A 17,015-nucleotide genomic window follows, 5' to 3' on the forward strand; every position below is an offset into this window, starting at 1 on the left:
TTGTTTTGGTGATTTATTACTGAATTATAAAGGCTGGAGACCAGAGGAAACCCACCAAAGCTGCCACTTCTGCAAATGTACCAGAGGGGAGAGAACCCCTCTGGGACTGATATTTCAGCAGAGCAGTGCAACTCTGGTGGGTAATAAAGCCTCTGGAGCAAGAGTGGTCACTAAGATCATGGAAAGTTTTAGAGAAGTCTTTGTGTCAATGATAGCCCCCATCCTTCATCATGGGAGAATGAATCTCCATTTAAATCAGGCCAATGGAAGAAAACAGTGAGAAAAGCGGTTGGGGATTTGAAGGTGGAAGAAGGAGCAGGGTTCTCCCAGAGGTGGATTTGTATATGCTACTGAGTAGAGAAGAGGAAAAACAGAATAATCATGAGGATATTTGATTGCTGTTTGAAGCATAAAGTGAAATGAAAAATAAAAATGGCATTTGTCACCTTACCTTTTACACTCACAATCCTTTTGACTTTTGTTTTGGGGACCAAATCTAATGGTACCCTGTATGGGAACTCCTTTCGTCTACTAATGACACCTGAAATTTAAAAAAATTATTAGATTTACACAGAATTCTTTTTTTAAATTTAAATTCTATTAATTAACATATATTGTTATTATTAGTTTCAGAGGTAGAGGTCAGTGATTCATCAGTCTTATATAAAACCCAGTGCTCATTACATCCCGTGCCCTCCTTAATGTCCATTACCCCGTTACCCCATCACCCCACTCCTTCCCCTCCAGCAACACTCAGTTTGTTTCCTATGATTAAGAGTCTCTTATGGTTTGTCTCCCTCTCTGATTTCATCTTTTTTATTTTTCTATCCCTTTCCCTATGCTCCTCTGTTTTTTTTTTAATTCCACATATGAGTGAGATCTTTTGATAATTATCTTTCTCTGATTGACTTATTTCGCTTAGCATAATACCCTCTAGTTCCATCCACGCTGCAAATGGCAAGATTTCATTTTCTTGATGGCTGAGTGATATTCCATTGTATATATATATATACATACATATACATATATATATATATATACATACCACATCTTCTTTATCCACTCATCTGTCAATGGACATCTGGGCTCTTTCCATAGTTTGGCTATTGTGGACATGGCTACTATAAACATTGGGGTGCAGGTACCCCTTCGGATCACTACATTTGTATCTTTGGAGTAAATCCCTAGTAGTGCAATTGCTGGGTCATAGAGTAGCTCTATTTTCAACTTCTTGAGGAACCTCCATACTGTTTTCCAGAGTGGCTGCACCAGCTTGCATTCCCACCAACAGTGTAAGAGGGTTCCCCTTCTCTGCATCCTCGCCACCATCTGTCGTTTCCTGTCTTGTTAATTTTAGCCATTCTGACCAGTGTGAGGTGGTATCTTACAGATTTACACAGAATTCTTGAAGGAACACCAGTTGCAGGTTATTTATAATATACTAGCTTCCAAAGAATTGTTTTAAAATAAAAGGCCCTTTTATAATAACTATATTAAAATTTAAAAAGGAAGTTAAAAGTAATCAAGGATTTTTTTTTAAAGATTTTATTTATTTATTTGAGAGAGAGAGAATGAGTGACAGAGAGCAGGAGAGGGAGGAGAGTCAGAGGGAGAAGCAGACTCCCTGCTGAGCAGGGAGCCCGATGTGGGACTCGATCCCAGGACTCCAGGATCATGACCTGAGCCGAAGGCAGTCACTCAACCAACTGAGCCACCCAGGCGCCCTCAAGGATTTTTATCAAACCCTAGGCTTATATAATCTCTTTAGAGCATTAAATTTAACTGTAAGCTTCCTGGTCATTACAAGATAGGAAATAAATAGGTTATATAAATTTTATCTACCAGAAAAAGGGAGCATGCCGTTTTGTCCAAAGAGAGAAAATTATTCTTGGAACTGAAAGCTAAAAATAACTAATGTAATTCCTTAGTCAAGGATATGTGAAGATTAGCTCCACTGCGAAGCATGCCCTGAAATTCTTTCCACTTTCTCTCAATCTAACTTAGACCCATTTTCTCTATGTGCAATAACAGAATTTTAGTGTACTTGTATCAGAGCATTTTTCTACTTTAATCATTGGTTTATTTCATAAAAATGTTCTTTATCATTCTATTGATAGAACACTAAGCACTCTGCTAAGCTTTTAAATGCATTGTTATACTGGATCTTACAACAACTCTGTTTGCTAGGTCTATTGTTATTTTTATTTTGTAGATGGGAAAACTGAGGTTTAGAGAGCAAGCTGCTCCAGGTCACAGAGCGGGCACAGATGAAGCTTGGATCTGAGCTCAGAAGTTTTACTGCAGACCCACAGCAGTCACCACACAGAGACCCCACCGCCCATTGTCCTGCCAGGAAAGCTCTGAGGGCAGGAACCATCTCTTATTGGAAGCTGTAGTCCCAGCATTTAGCATGGTCCTTGGCATAGGGTAGATGCTAAAAGAAAATAGTGACGTTTTGCCATTTAATGGGCAAGCCACATGGCTTTGCAGAAGAGACAGAATGTTCCTCAGATGACTTCTTTCTTCATTAACTTTTAATAAATGCTGAGGATATAATATTAAAATAAAATTCAGTGAAGACATTTAAGAGTTTTGTGGTGTGGGTGAAAGCATGGAGTTCAGAAGGAGCTCACTCTGTATGTGACACTGGGTATGAGACTTCACCTTTCTATGCCTTGATGTGCTCGTCAGATCAATAGAGGTAATAATATTTTCCTCAAAGGATTTTTATAAGGGTGAAAATAATATAGAAAAAGAGCCTGGAAACAGTTCATGCTCAGTACATTGTACTTAATAATAGTCGGTTGTCTGAAATTATCTAAATTTGATCCTCCACTAGTTTTTCCATTGATACCTGCCCTTGACTATTTCAATTCTTATTAGCAACTCTACTACCAGATTGAAAAGGTACAGAAGAGAAAACTAAAACTAAGAGAAGTCAATATTACTCCTTGTCAGAAATCATGACAAAAGATACATCAAGGAACGCTTGGGTGGCTCAGTCAGTTAAGCATCTGCCTTCAGCTCAGGTCATGATCCCAGGGTCCTGGGATCTAGTCCCTCATCAGACTCCCTGCTCAGCGGGGAGCCTGCTTCTCCTGCTGCCTGCCACTCCCCCTGCTTGTGCTCACTCTCTCTCTGACAAATAAATAAATAAAATCTTAAAAAAATAAAAAATAAAAAGACTCATCAAGACATCACATATAGAGGTAGACACCAGAGAGATTAAATCATTTAGAAGTCAAATCTGTAAAACCAATAGGATAAAATATACAATATCTCTGTGAACTAAGAGCAGGGAAAGACTTCTTAAAGATTACCCCCAAAATATATAATAGCTATAAAGTAAAGTTATAATGAATTTGACTATATCAGAATAAAGGACTCCTGTTCAAAACCCACTAGGGTTCATTATTGCTCAAAAAAAGTACACCAGAGGGGCGCCTCAGTGGCTCAGTCAGTTAAGTGTCTGACTCTTGATTTCTGCTCAGGTCATGATCTCAGGGTCATGAGATTGAGCCCTGCTGCCGCCGGACTCTGTGCTCAGCAGGGAGTCTGCTGGACATTCTCTCCCTCTCCTGCTGCCGCTTTTCCCTCTCATTCGCGTGCGCTCTCTCATTCTCAAATAAATAAATATGTTTTTAAGAGAGTACACCAGAGACAAAAATCAATAAGAAATAGACAAGAAAACCCAAACGGAAAAATAGAACAAAGTGCAAAAGATAGGAATAGGCAATTCACAGATGAGAAGCCCAAATGACCAATAAGCATATGGAGAATTTTTTTTTTTTAAGGTTTTATTTGACAGAGAGAGAGATAGCACGAGCAGGAACACAAGCAGGGGGAGTGGGAGAGGGAGAAGCAGGCCTTCCGTCAAGCGGAAAGCTCATATGGAGAAATGTTTAAAATCATTTGTAATCAGAAGGATCCAAATTAAAACAATGAGATGGCATCCTATGCCTCTCATAAATGGCACATTTTAGAGAGGCCAGTAATAATACCAAGTGTTGGTGAGGATGTCGAGAGATGACAACCCTCACACAGTGCTGGTGGATGTGTAACTAACACAGCTGTTCTGAAGACCAGTGTGACGGCAGTAAATAATATTCAATCTACGTATGCCCTTTGCCACCGCGGTCCCACTCCCGGATATACAGTCCAGATACATGCTGCACAGGTTTGTAAAGGGAGACGTATAAGGATGTTCGCTGCAGCATTGCTCACGGTGGTGGGGAATCTGTCACTAGAGGATGGATACATAAAATTGTGGTGGAATATACTCTGAAACACTATGTGAGAAGCAGTGAGTGTATCTTTAAAACAGAATGTTGAGTTTAAAAACTGAAGAAAGAGAGGAGGATGTAGAGTAGGATCTGAGTGGGTGCATTTGAAGGAAGGGAAACAGGAGCAGGGTTCAGGAATGAAGGGAGGGAAGAAAACACGAGGGGCCTGCCCAGACCATTCAGTGTGCCAGGAAGTGGGTGGGGGTGGTGAGGAACTGAACTCCCTGTAGCCCAGAGAAGAAAAGATTTGGAGGTAAAGGGCTTGTGGGGGAGAGAAAGCAGGAACCAAGGATGAGGGCTCTTTGGATTGAGTTTCCACATTTAGTCCTCATTTTAAGCTGATTCCACACTATTTTAATTCCTATTATTTTACAATTTGTTCTGATACCTCCTTCTCCCTCACTGATATTTTTTTTCAAATTTCCAGTGAGGTTATTGTCCATTTACTTTTCCAAATATATTTTGGCCTTTTAAAAAAAAAAATGGAATTCTAGGGGCACCTGGGTGGCTCAGTCGTTAAGCGTCCACCTTCGGCTCAGGTCATGATCCCCGGGGTCCTGGGATCAAGCCCCGCATCGGGCTCCCTGTTCAGCGGGAAGCCTGCTTCTCCCTCTCCCGCTCCCCCTGCTTGTGTTCCCTCTCTCACTGTCTCTCTCTGTCAGATAAATAAAATCTTTTTTTTAAAAAAAATGGAATTCTATAAAGTATCGTATTGGTATAGCAATTCCAACATATAAATATTGGAAGTATTTAATAAACTCTCCGAACTCATTGGACAGAATTAATTGTCATCTTTACCCTATTTAGCCCTCTAGAAAGTAACAAAGCTGCCTAAATCTAAGTTGTCTAAAACGATAAGGGGAAAAGTCATAAGGCAAGATTGGAAAGAGGCATAGATTTTAATATTACTATTTTTTTTACCAAGATTTTTTTTTTTTTAGATTTTATTTATTTATTTGAAGAGAGAGACACAGCGAGAGAGGGAACACAAGCAGGGGGAGTGGCAGAGGGAGAAGCAGGCTTCCCACTGAGCAGGGAGCCCGATGCGGGGCTCAATCCCAGGACCCTGGGATCACGACCTGAGCTGAAGGCAGTCACTTAACCAACTGAGCCACCCAGGCGCCCTCTCTTTTTTTTTTGTTAAGATTTTATTTATTTATTGGACAGAGAGAGACACAGCGAGAGAGGGAACACAAGCAGGGGGAGTGGCAGAGGGAGAAGCAGGCCTCCTGCTGAGCAGGGAGCCCGATGCGGGGCTCGATCCCAGGACCCTGGGATCATGACCTGAGCCGAAGGCAGACGCTTAACGACTGAGCCACCCAGGCGCCCCTTTACCAAGATTTTTGATTGAGAGACTTATTCCCAGACAAAAGATCATTCCCATCTTGTGGCCCTGATGTCCACCGCTGGGATGTACAAGACAGGGCCACTTTGGAAATCAGTTTGAAGTAATGTCAGTATAGGGGACACAAGGGTAAACGGGAAGAAAAAAAGGACACAGTGGCTCTGAGGCTTGATGTAACTGTATGAGGCCCCAAACCTCAGAACCTGTAATATCTCTACCCACAGATCCTTCACAACAGACGGGCTGGAAGAAGATCTGTGTGAAGATAAAATTTTTAAAAATGGGAGCATCTGGATATATGCATCTAGGATGGATTTTTCTGTTACTCTGTTGAAGTCATCCTTAACTTAGGATACTCAGCTGATTTAAAGGTAAAGGTCTGAATTCTTTGCTTGCCCAGAGGAAATGGCTCTCTGAGTATAATGGTCTTGATTTATAAGTAAACTTTTTTCCTCATTGCTATATCACTGAAAACAAAGAAAAATTATTCAATGCAATAATAAGGTAAGTTTTAACCATTTAATAAGAACTATGGCAGGCTATCTTTTTTTGTTGTTGAAAAGAATTGTTAGTTGAACACATTCTAAATTTCGCATATATATACATGTATGGGCCTTGATTAAATGCTTGGATATTCGCAAAATTCTAACTGTGAGAAGATTCAGAATATCTTTATTGAAGGATAAAAGCAGGGAAGCAGGAACAATGAGGAATGGGTTAGTTAAGTGACTAATCAGCATTATTGTGTTTTTAAATACTGCGTGTTAAAGAAGTATGGAAATGACTTTTTCTTAGGTGTTCTTTGGGATTGATGGTTCTATAAGAAAATATTATAAATTATTATTGTGATGGATAGAAAATGACTACTATTGCAGAGAAGTCATGCAATTATTACTATTTCAATGCTTTGCACTTAAAATTAATGGAATTCTTTTTCTTTGTTCTAAACCCATCCAGGTTACAATACAACACATGCTATTAAGAATGTCAGTGAACTAAGAAGTGGATATTTCTTATTCCAGACAACTGACATTTTGAAAAACAGTGTTTCAGGTTACCTAGACACTTTAATTTCTAGAGCAAAAGAAGACGTACAAATACAAAATCATTTTGCCTACCATAAATACCCCTTGGGTCCAGAGTAACACCAGCATAACTTTCCTTTTTGACACCTTCTGGCTAAAAAGGGAGAAAACATTGTCAAGAATATAATTAAATTTAACTCCCTCAGTGGAGCCTTAATTTGTTCACTGGATTTCAGCTGCCTATTCAAATGACGCAAGAATATAATTAAATTTATGTGACCTGAATTCTTGGATCAACTTGAAGACTTTCTAATTGAAAAATTCTTTTTTTAAAAGGCAAAATATGTGTAAATATTTATATCCATACATGCAAGAATAAGATTCTCTGGCTACTTGCATAATAACCAGAGCAAATACTTAAATAGAAGTTATTATAAGCCAGGTAATTGATCTAAGTGCTTTGTATGTATTAGCTCGTTTAGCCTAAAAAAATACTCTATGAAGTAGAAACTATTATTACTCCCATTTGATAGATGAGGAAAAGAACACATAGAGAAATCAAGAAACTTATCCAATGTCACACTGCTAGGAAGTGGTGGAGCCAGGATTCAAACCCAGGCAGCCTGTCTCCAGAGTCTGTGCATGGAACCACCATGCAAGGATGCACAGGACATGCCTTACACAAAATAAGTAAGTACATGTCTACTGAAGTGATTTCATGGCTGAAAACAGAGGTCAGAGAATGAAGACCTAAGAAGGCCCAGTTCTGTCATTAATTAGCCATGTGCCTCTTGGCAAGAATCTTAACCTTAGTAAGATAACAAGAAAACACTCAATGGCCTATGTGGGTAAATAGTACTTAATAAATGATAGTTTTCTTCCTTTTTTAGTCTGTTTACTCATTTGTAAATGGGACATTTTTTAGACTATAAATTCTAAACTGTAAATGCATGGGCTGTATCTTATCTATTGTTGGAAATCCAGTACCTGCCTAATGTCTGGCACATTGATTTCAAGACACACCTTTTGAATGTGTTAGGGGGAAAAACTTGGAAGGCTATATATATACCAAATTGTCACAGTTGGATATCTTTGGGTGTGGGAGTTATCGGTGATTTTAATTTTCTTCTCTGTGGTTTTTCATTATTCCATATACAATATACATATACAATAAGCAAGTACCATTGTTTTATTTAAATTTTTAAAACATAATGTCAGACTTAAAGAAAAGTTATAAGAATAGTACAAAAATAAATCTGAGATAACCTCTACCCAGTTTCCTTCAAATGTTAGCATTTTGTTACATTTACATTTATATTATTTTTCTCTGTGTTCTTTTTCTGATCTACTTAATGATAAGCTGCTGACAACTTGTTTTTCAGGATGAAAAAAGTGTTTGTTATTGTTCTTTCTCTTTCTTTCCTTTTTTAAATTTTAATTCCATTATAATCAATACACAGTGTTCTGTTAGTTTCAGGTGTACAACATAGTGACTTGACACTTCCATACACTACTTACCATGCTAAGTATACTCTTCACCTTCACCTATGAAAAAGGTGTTTTTAAAAAGAATCAGAAAAAAAGCGTATTTTTCTTACCACCACTCGTAATGTTTTTACTAAGATTTCTTTTCCAACTGAAGTCTCCAGTGAAAAGTTGATGTTGTGGAGGCCAATTTCCAGGGGAAGCACAGTGAAGGTCACCAGATGACTGGAGGAACCTTCTACTCTCTGGGACAGACATTTGGAGGGACTGCTGCCCTGGTGGTCAATGGCTGGGCTTCCTGATGTACAGATTGCTTCCACAGCAGACATTTTAACACAGAACTGAAATATTACCAGTGAACAGTTATATTAAAACACTTTATGATAAGGAAAGTATGCCCTGACCTTCTTCGTCTGGATACAAACTCTCCCTGAGATTTTTACAGTGATAAAGAATTCCTTAGATTATAAGGCAGAGGATAAAGCTCATTTCAGATTTTCGAACATACACACACAAGTTGCTGTAGAGTTTAGCAACGTGAAGGGATGTCTGGCAAGTTCAGCCCCGGCTCTGAAATGTCTTACCTTCCTTAGATTATAACCTTCTAAATCAGGTGTGAAGCTACTCAGGTTCTTTGTTCACGTTGTCATGATACCATTTGTTGCATGGTCTCTTTACATGCTTGTACCTTAGGCAGTGGAAACCCCAGGCTGAGGCACTTTACGTGTCTTACTCCCCTTTGTATCTTTTAGCTCAGCCTTTGGTACTCAACACATGATGATTTTAGGAAAGACTGAGAACGCCATCTCTTGGCATTCAAGGCCCTGCCCAATATGTCCCCACCCTATTTTTCTAATCTTGTCGCTTATTAATTCCCCACTTGGACCCATTTTACAACCAAACATGGGCTCCAGAAAGATCTAGGTTCTAATCTTGGCTGTGCCCCCTACTGTAGGACAATATCAGGTCACATGACCTCTTTAACTGTTCATTTCGTCATCTTTGTAATGGGGATAATAATAATAGTACCTACCTACTTCTGGTTGAAACAGTGAATATTTTTCATCTTCACTTCAAAATCTAGTGAACTGATAGAATTAAGAACTATATCCCAAAGCATAAAATTGTAAGATACAGAATAAATCAAGCAGGTAAACAAGAAAGAATGCCAACATTCAACAACTAATCTGAAGAATTTCTCAAAAATGGAATGTTCTTTTTCCCTCTTAATTATCTTTCTGGGAAACACAACAACCTGCATGGGTGGGGCAGGAGTTAAAGAAGCCTACTGGGTTGCCCAAGGCCAATGATTCATTCCCCCAGGATAGCAGGGGTAGGATAGGGAAGGAGAAGAGTGGTTTGACAGAATTCCACATAAATTCATTATAAAAATTCTTAGTAAGTTGGGAATAGAAAAGAATGTTTAGAACTGAATATCTTCAGTTTTCAGACATAGAATATCAATTTAAAAAGCCTACAGCAGGAGTTCTGCTTTTAGTGATGGCCGAGTAGATCCTGTTGGACAACCATTCTGCAAACACAACTATAAACTCTCGACTACACACACACACACACACACACAACCTAAAGGCACTAGAGAGTGGAAGAGAAGGCAGCAGCTGGAAGGAAAGAATGATACTGGGTGAGATTCCTGTTGATTACACCTTTCACCTGAGGGAAGGCCCCAGTAGTGCCTTGATGAGTGCTAAACCCCTGGCAGAACCTGTCATCTTATTGGCTTGAAGAACCAGGGGACAGAATACGAAACAGCCACCAGAGCTGAAATGTAAAGGTGTTCCAAGTTCAGCATATAAACTTTGCTTAAACCTGGCCAATCCTTGAACAACACACAGCACAGATTCCACGCATCCAGACCAAGGCTAATAGAACAGAACTGAGATTTCAGAGTTTTGGGATTGAACTCAGCCAACTGCCTGCTAAAACACACAAACCAAAATGGAAGATCTTCAGAGGAACTTGATCGACCCCAGAGTCACTGTAACATTTCATTAATAAGGTCCAAGGTCCAATCCAAAATTACTAGATAAGAAGAAATAAGAAAATGTGACCTATACTTGAGGAAAGAATTAATAGGGACTAACCCTGAGATACCACAGATGTTCTTGTTTCTTATTTTGATACAATGAAAATGCACTGATAATTTAAAAATTAAACAAAATGTGGCAGTGCAGTGAGACGCATGTCACTTAAAAGCCTGTTGAGTTACAACTGTGTTATTGCAACAGGCAGCACTCTGAGCAATGAAAGCGTCACTTTAGTGGTTTGTGTAACAACTCCTCAACTTTGCCATGGATGATACCTACACAGGTAAGTATGGCAGTACACTTTATTTGTGGACACTGAAATTTGAATTTCATATAATTTTCATGCACCATGAAAATTTCTTCTTTCCTTCAATCTTTAAAAAAAAATGTAAAAACCATTCTTAGAGTACAGGCCACAAGATGCAGCAGGTCAGTTTGGGCCCATGGGCAATAGCTGGCCACTGACCTAATGAATAAAGCAAAAGGACAAAGAGATGTAAAAGATTCAGCATTGTAGGCAGGTCGGTTTCCCTTACATTAATTTACAACTTGAGGACAATATGTATCAAAATGCTTACATAATTTTAACTAAATCCACAAGCAATTACTTGACACTGAGAGTCTTAGAGAATTCAAAAACATTTCAATTTCAATATATCTACATATTTTTGTTGAATCAAAGTATGAGGGTGTTCAGTGGAAAACATTCAAGCATAAAATATATAACATTAGGAGAGTGAAATGGGAATATGTGTTCACAGAGAAAAAGGAATTGATATCTAATCTGTTGTTAATAACAGTTTATTTGGGCATTTTTTAATGGAATGTTATGGTGTTTAGATTCTGCTGTATACATTTAAAGTTTGTTATAACCATTTCATTGAAAAAACATTAATATTTAAATATTCCCAAAATTATAGTTATGATGAAAAATTCTAGATGCTAATTAAAAATGTGCCAATGGGGTACATATTTCCCCCCCAAAATTTAGAGAGTATGCAAGCAAAATTTTTGGAAACCACTGAAATACTCATCTCTAAGAATGAAATTAGAGCTTTTCAAAAAATATAGTTAGATTTTTGGACCACATTGAGTTCCCATATAAAGTTTTGTGACTATTATTTTCAAGTGAAATCCGTCACCCTATTGTATAATTCTCTTTAGTCGTGTGCTGACAAAAAGAAGGCAAGTTGTCGAGCCATGGTTGGAGTTTTGATGCTTAACTAACTGAGCCACCCAGGTGCCCCTTGTATTCTTCTTTAAATTGGAGTTATAAGAAAATTTGTTCGTAAGTCTTCCTCCTTTCTTCATCCCTTCATTGAGTTGAATTTTTGTTTTTTGTGTATGTGATAATTCCATTAATAGAATTCTTATAAAATCAGAGAATTCTTCCTTTTTTCCATTTATTTGAACATATAATAAATACCTACTTACCCGTATATCAAATGTCCTATAGTTGTAAACAGTTCCTTTCAATTGGATCTGTTCCCCTCGTACAACAGAATATGGTATATTCATTTCCAGGAAGACATCTTTGAACACCTGTGCCTTGAGAGTATCAGCAACACATATACCTTCAGTCCAAAGTGAAAGCAAAGTAGAGGCATATTAGGGAATTCCACAATGCCTTATTAGTACTACTGTGTCTCAGATTTGCTTTGCTTCAAGGAAAAAGGAATATTATATCATGTTCTTCTCTGCACTATCATGTCCTTGAATTTTCTACTCATTGATCTGTATTTCCATAATAATTGGTATTAATAGAAAGCTTCATTTGTCTAACAGAGATTTAATTCTACCCAAGGCATGAGAATGTTTATCACCTTAAGTACCAAATCCCTTTTTAGATATTCATTATTGACTCTATTTAATGGGTATAAAATTTTGATTGTGGAAACCAAGATTTTAAATAAAAATTAGCAAACAAACAAAACCAACTCTGATGTTATTAATAAAGTATCTGTACTAAATCGCCACAAAAGGGCATTCGCCCAGGAGAGAAGTCATACATTTATTTCTAACTCTACTCAAGCTCCCAGTCACTGAGAAAAATAAAGGAAAATGGGGACTTGACATCAGCATTGATAAAATGATGGCTAATAGAAGAGCAGAAGAACAAATTAATATGGTCAAAGATATGGGCATATCCAAGTCTTTTTGTAATACATTAAGAAGGATATTTAACAAATGACACCACTTAAGTCCTGGGTGAACTATATAGATTATGACAAAAAAACTACATTTTGCTAATCAAATCACTCCTGAAATGAGTATATAACTTAAGTTCGCTTACCACTATCTGAAATGCCAACACCTTGAATTTCCCAGGTAGTTAGAGAATCAGGTAGCACAAATTGCAATTGGCTTCTGAAAGTTAAAATGTTAATATTCAAATACAGTGATTAGCCCAACTTGCCAGCATTCACTAACAGAATTTTTGCTTCATACTACTTTAGAAGAAAGAAAAAAATCACAACAAAGCAAAAATACATCAGGTATTAAGGAAAAATCAAGCAAGAAAAATATATTCATTAACTCTCCTACATGTTGCATGTTTTTAAATATTTCACTTGTATGAAGAGAGTTCAAATTCAGAAAGATGCCTTTGAAACACCACAAATTCAAAACATACAAAAAGGTATTTATTGTGGGGTATGTTCTAAAATAGGGCAGCAAAGTCATGCATCTTAACATGGCTCATAACAAAGTCAACATAACTAAAAATTTCTGATTAAGATTAAGCTTATCTATCTATTTATTTCATTCAACAAACAGCTATTGTCCACCACCTTTGTGTCAGGCACAGCACTGAGTACACAGCACTTACAAGATACAGTGCTGTTCTCAAGTAGTTTATAGTCTAGTAGAAGCAGTTAAAGAAATAAATTGCAATTCGCTATAATAGCTGTACCAATAAAGCATTTAAAAAAGTTCAGAGGCAGTGTGCATTGATTCAACACATTTATTTGAGTGCCTCTACAAGCTGGACTCTATGCCAGGTCCTGAATATAAAGCAGTAATCTGAATTTAGTCTTTGTCCTGGAAGTATCATTTTAATGTGGAAGACAGGCAGGTAAACAGGCCATTATAAAGGTGTATGTTACATGCAACAGGGCTAGTTGGGAGGGCTAATTAATCCAGTCACTGGTAGGGTTGGGGAGAGCGGTGGGAAGGCTAACCAGAGGAAGTGCTAGCCAAGGGGCAATGCCAGCTGAAATGGACAACACTGTGGAGGAAGGACTAGAGAGGACAAGAGTAGAGACGAGGAGACCCATTTTAAGACTGATGGTGGGCTTGGGCCTCAGGGCTTACACTGCGCCTCGAAGTCGATGTTTTGAGTCCCCAGGGAAGGGTGATGCTCAGGGACTCAGCACTGTTCATCACTGTTTTCAGTGCCTGGGACAGAGTAGGCATTCCATAAAAATGTGTTGAATAACAAGAAAAGAACCTTTCTTCTTATTAATCAATATTTATTTTACAGTATAGCTATTTCAGGATGAAAATGGCTGCTTACTATAGCATATAGCACACATTTGTGTTCAGCATAGACTTACTGAGGTAGAATGAAATTAAATGCAATAGAACCCTTCCTCACCAAGAGTTAGTTAATCTTACCCTAGAACTAGTTACTAGAGCAAGCACACATTAAAAAAAAAGTGAAGCAAATAACAAAAAATTTGATCAAATGGTAATACTGTCTTAACTCTTAAATAAACTATTGGGAACTGGGTAGTTTCCAGATTTTTGGCTATAATATTTGCATTTTCCCACATTTTTCAGAGGAATGTTGAGGAAGTATAATACCTTCTGGAGACATGATGAACTTCCCATAACCAGCTTTCTGGAAAATAGCTCCTTATTTCTGGCTTGGTTACTGGTAACAGGGTCTTTATATCTGCGGGCGGGGGGCGGAGGAGTATGTGTGATTATGAAAAAACAACACAAATTTTACTTAGAGCCAAATTTTAAAGCATGGACATTAATCTGTAACTTGAGTAGTTTCTAAAAGGTCAATGAAACATTTTGTTTAGTGATTTCAAAATAGAACTTTCAAGGCCTTGGTACTGACAAAGCGAATAAAGCATAAAAATAACTTTAATGACTTGTTTCTTAAATTGCTAAATGCTTAGTGTTCCTAAGATGATAAAAGATTCTGATCAATCTATAAAGTTATTTGCATTCTTATGATTACAGTAATTGCATTTATGTTATAAAATAAGGGAGGTTTACCTAAAGGAAATTTATTTATAATTCCCTTAATATAAACGGACAGAATTTCTGCTTCTGTCCAAGAGGCACTGATAGGGGTTACTCTTCTGTCTTAAACACACACACACACACACACACACACACACACACACTAAAAACAAACAAAAATTTAAAAAAAAACAAACTTAAAAAACAGTTGCATTATATAAAACAACAGTTTTCAGACATTACAGCATAAGTGACCCAGGGCTATGATTCCTGAGAGAACGGAGACAAGTTAGGTGAACCCTGGAATTGTCCAGGTTTGCTGTCTGGAGGCAGTTTGCAGGCTGCAGAGCAGGGAGAGAAACCCATGCAAACCCCTGCAGAGTTGCAACACCTATGGGAGTTTTGGGAGGCCAGGCTTTCTAGAACAAGGGGCAGAGCAGAGTACCAGAGAGGAGGGAGGGAGTAGCAGAGACTCAGTTCCATGCAGCGGAAGCCAAATCAGATGAAAAATAGGACAATGAAAAATGTATGTACTAGAATGTTTGTGAAAGTGCTTCTTGTAATAAGCAAAAAATTGAAAACAACCTAAATATATATAATAACACAGTTTGGATAAATGGCCACAAAAATTTATGTTTACAGAAATATATCCACTTAGATGGACGATATTTAAAGACATACTGTTAAGACAAATGATCAGATTCTGAAACAGGAGCCGTCATTCTCCTTTTGTTCATTTTGTTTTGACTGTACATAAATGAATGAAAGTCCTAAAAATTCTGAAAACCTCTTAATGAGAGGTCTATAAATTCTGAAAACATATTTTATGGTTGCAACGGAAATAAGATTTCATCTTCTATGTAAGTACACTTAACCTTGTGCTAAGTTTAGAAATCTTTGGCTATATTTGATCAGTATAGGCATAAACAAAATTTTTAATGATTGTAATATCACAGAACCATAGAATTCTAGAACTCAAAGGCATACTGGAGATCATGTAGCCCAAGCTTCTTGCTTGAAAAATGAGACTAAGGCTCAGAGAGGATATATAGTTATTTAAGTTTATAGAATGAGCTGGCTTTAAATTTGCCCTGGGGTCTTGACTACGGGCTCCTGTGCTCTGCTCTATACTATATGTACCTCTTTTGATTGCCAAAAATGATAACTGATTTCCTTCTGATGGGCATTTACAAGTCATCTTTTCTAATTTCAACTGTAAATAAAGCATGAAAACTGCCCTTTCTTAGCAGCGCAGAATTACCCAAGATTCCCCAAACGGGGCAGAATTCTGATAGAAAATGTCAAACTTACGCAGCCTTCCCAACTGGATGTCTTTACGGTACTCTTTAGAACGGTGCTGGCTGGCGATGTTACAACAGTCCTTGAAGATCTTGACGCATCTGTGTCCTACCTTAATCCGGGCAGCGCGCTTCTCACAGGTCTCATCGTAGTTAAGAAAGGCTCCATCATAGCAACATTTCTTCAATATGGCATGTTTGTATTTAGCCACTGAAATGGTAATGATGCAAGTGTCCCTGATTATGCAGAGTCATGACACCCCTGCCTCAGGAGGGACCTCGAGGGGTACCTGGTTTCTACTGCCCCACAACAGCCACTGCTAGGTGAATGACCAGCCGCTCTAGGCATGGGGAGAATGTGGCCTCACCAGGTAGATCATTCTCATTCACACTAAATGGTTAAAGAGCTTCTTGTGACTAAGCTAAATACTAACTTCTGAAACGGGCACCTTGGGTTCAGCACCCTTTGAGTAAAATAAGTTAACTGAGAAGCCTTCAAATATTTGAAGATAGGTATCACCACTATACAAGTGTTTCCTTCTTGAAGCTACAGATCCTGTTTTTAAAAACTTTTCTTATGTGACATGGTTTGTAGACCATCACTAGTGGCATCATCCTTCATGAGAAGTGCTCAAATTACTCCGCGTCTTCCTTTTTCATTTCATTAGAACTTAGAACAAAGGTTAAAATTAAAATAACTCATATATGGATGGGGGAAGGAATTATTATTACTTGAAGCGTGATTATTAGTTGAACTCAGGTGACTGACTTCCATTTCAACGTTCTTCCTATTTTAACACTGTCAATGATCATATTTCTATTTAAATAATTGTTTAAAAATAATTTCTATTAGATTGATTTCCTAAAGAATAATCCAAAATACTATTCGCTGTTAAATATATGAAATGGAAGAAACAGGTTTCCAGGTACATTTCAAAGTTAATCAAATCACAGATTTTGTAAGAATAAAATGGAAGAATATAATTTTAGTTGCCAAATGAAGTCTGTAGAGAGGAAGTATTTGTAACAAATAAAAGTTAATCTTTTAGATTTTAGAGATAGAAATAATACTTATTTTCTTCAGATTGAGGTTATAGCAAATGAAGTATTGGATTTATTTGGATTAATCTTTCTGAAAGAGGTGAGCTAGACATCTGTACATATCTTTCTTTTCATCCATTCTATTTGGATTAGGGGAAATTAGACAATGATTAGTTCTCTCCAGCTTTTGAATAATAGGATCATAACCTTTACACAAACACATGAAATTTTAGAGTACCTTCCTCTGCTATTTTCTTTTGCAGCATTCGTTTTGGCCTGAGAATTTCTTTACAAGG

The 17,015-nt window shown here is 37.6% G+C and overlaps 1 protein-coding gene across 1 annotated transcript in view; it reads right to left on the reverse strand.

Annotated features, from left to right (window-relative positions):
* C5 (complement C5) overlaps positions 1-17,015 on the reverse strand; it is a 50,426-nt gene extending 33,411 nt beyond the window's left edge. The window contains exons 1-8 of the mRNA XM_081803511.1: positions 16,958-17,015; positions 15,692-15,889; positions 13,988-14,078; positions 12,477-12,550; positions 11,618-11,757; positions 8,252-8,479; positions 6,747-6,807; positions 452-541 (exon numbers count right to left, since the gene is read on the reverse strand). Coding sequence (XP_081659637.1) covers positions 452-541; positions 6,747-6,807; positions 8,252-8,479; positions 11,618-11,757; positions 12,477-12,550; positions 13,988-14,078; positions 15,692-15,889; positions 16,958-16,985 — 910 coding nt within the window. The 5' untranslated portion in view covers positions 16,986-17,015. The remainder of the gene's footprint in view (positions 1-451; positions 542-6,746; positions 6,808-8,251; positions 8,480-11,617; positions 11,758-12,476; positions 12,551-13,987; positions 14,079-15,691; positions 15,890-16,957) is intronic.

This window comes from Leptonychotes weddellii, chromosome 14 (genome assembly GCF_054177405.1).
Source record: "Leptonychotes weddellii isolate Sample4059 chromosome 14, ASM5417740v2, whole genome shotgun sequence".
Lineage (NCBI taxonomy): Eukaryota > Metazoa > Chordata > Mammalia > Carnivora > Phocidae > Leptonychotes > Leptonychotes weddellii.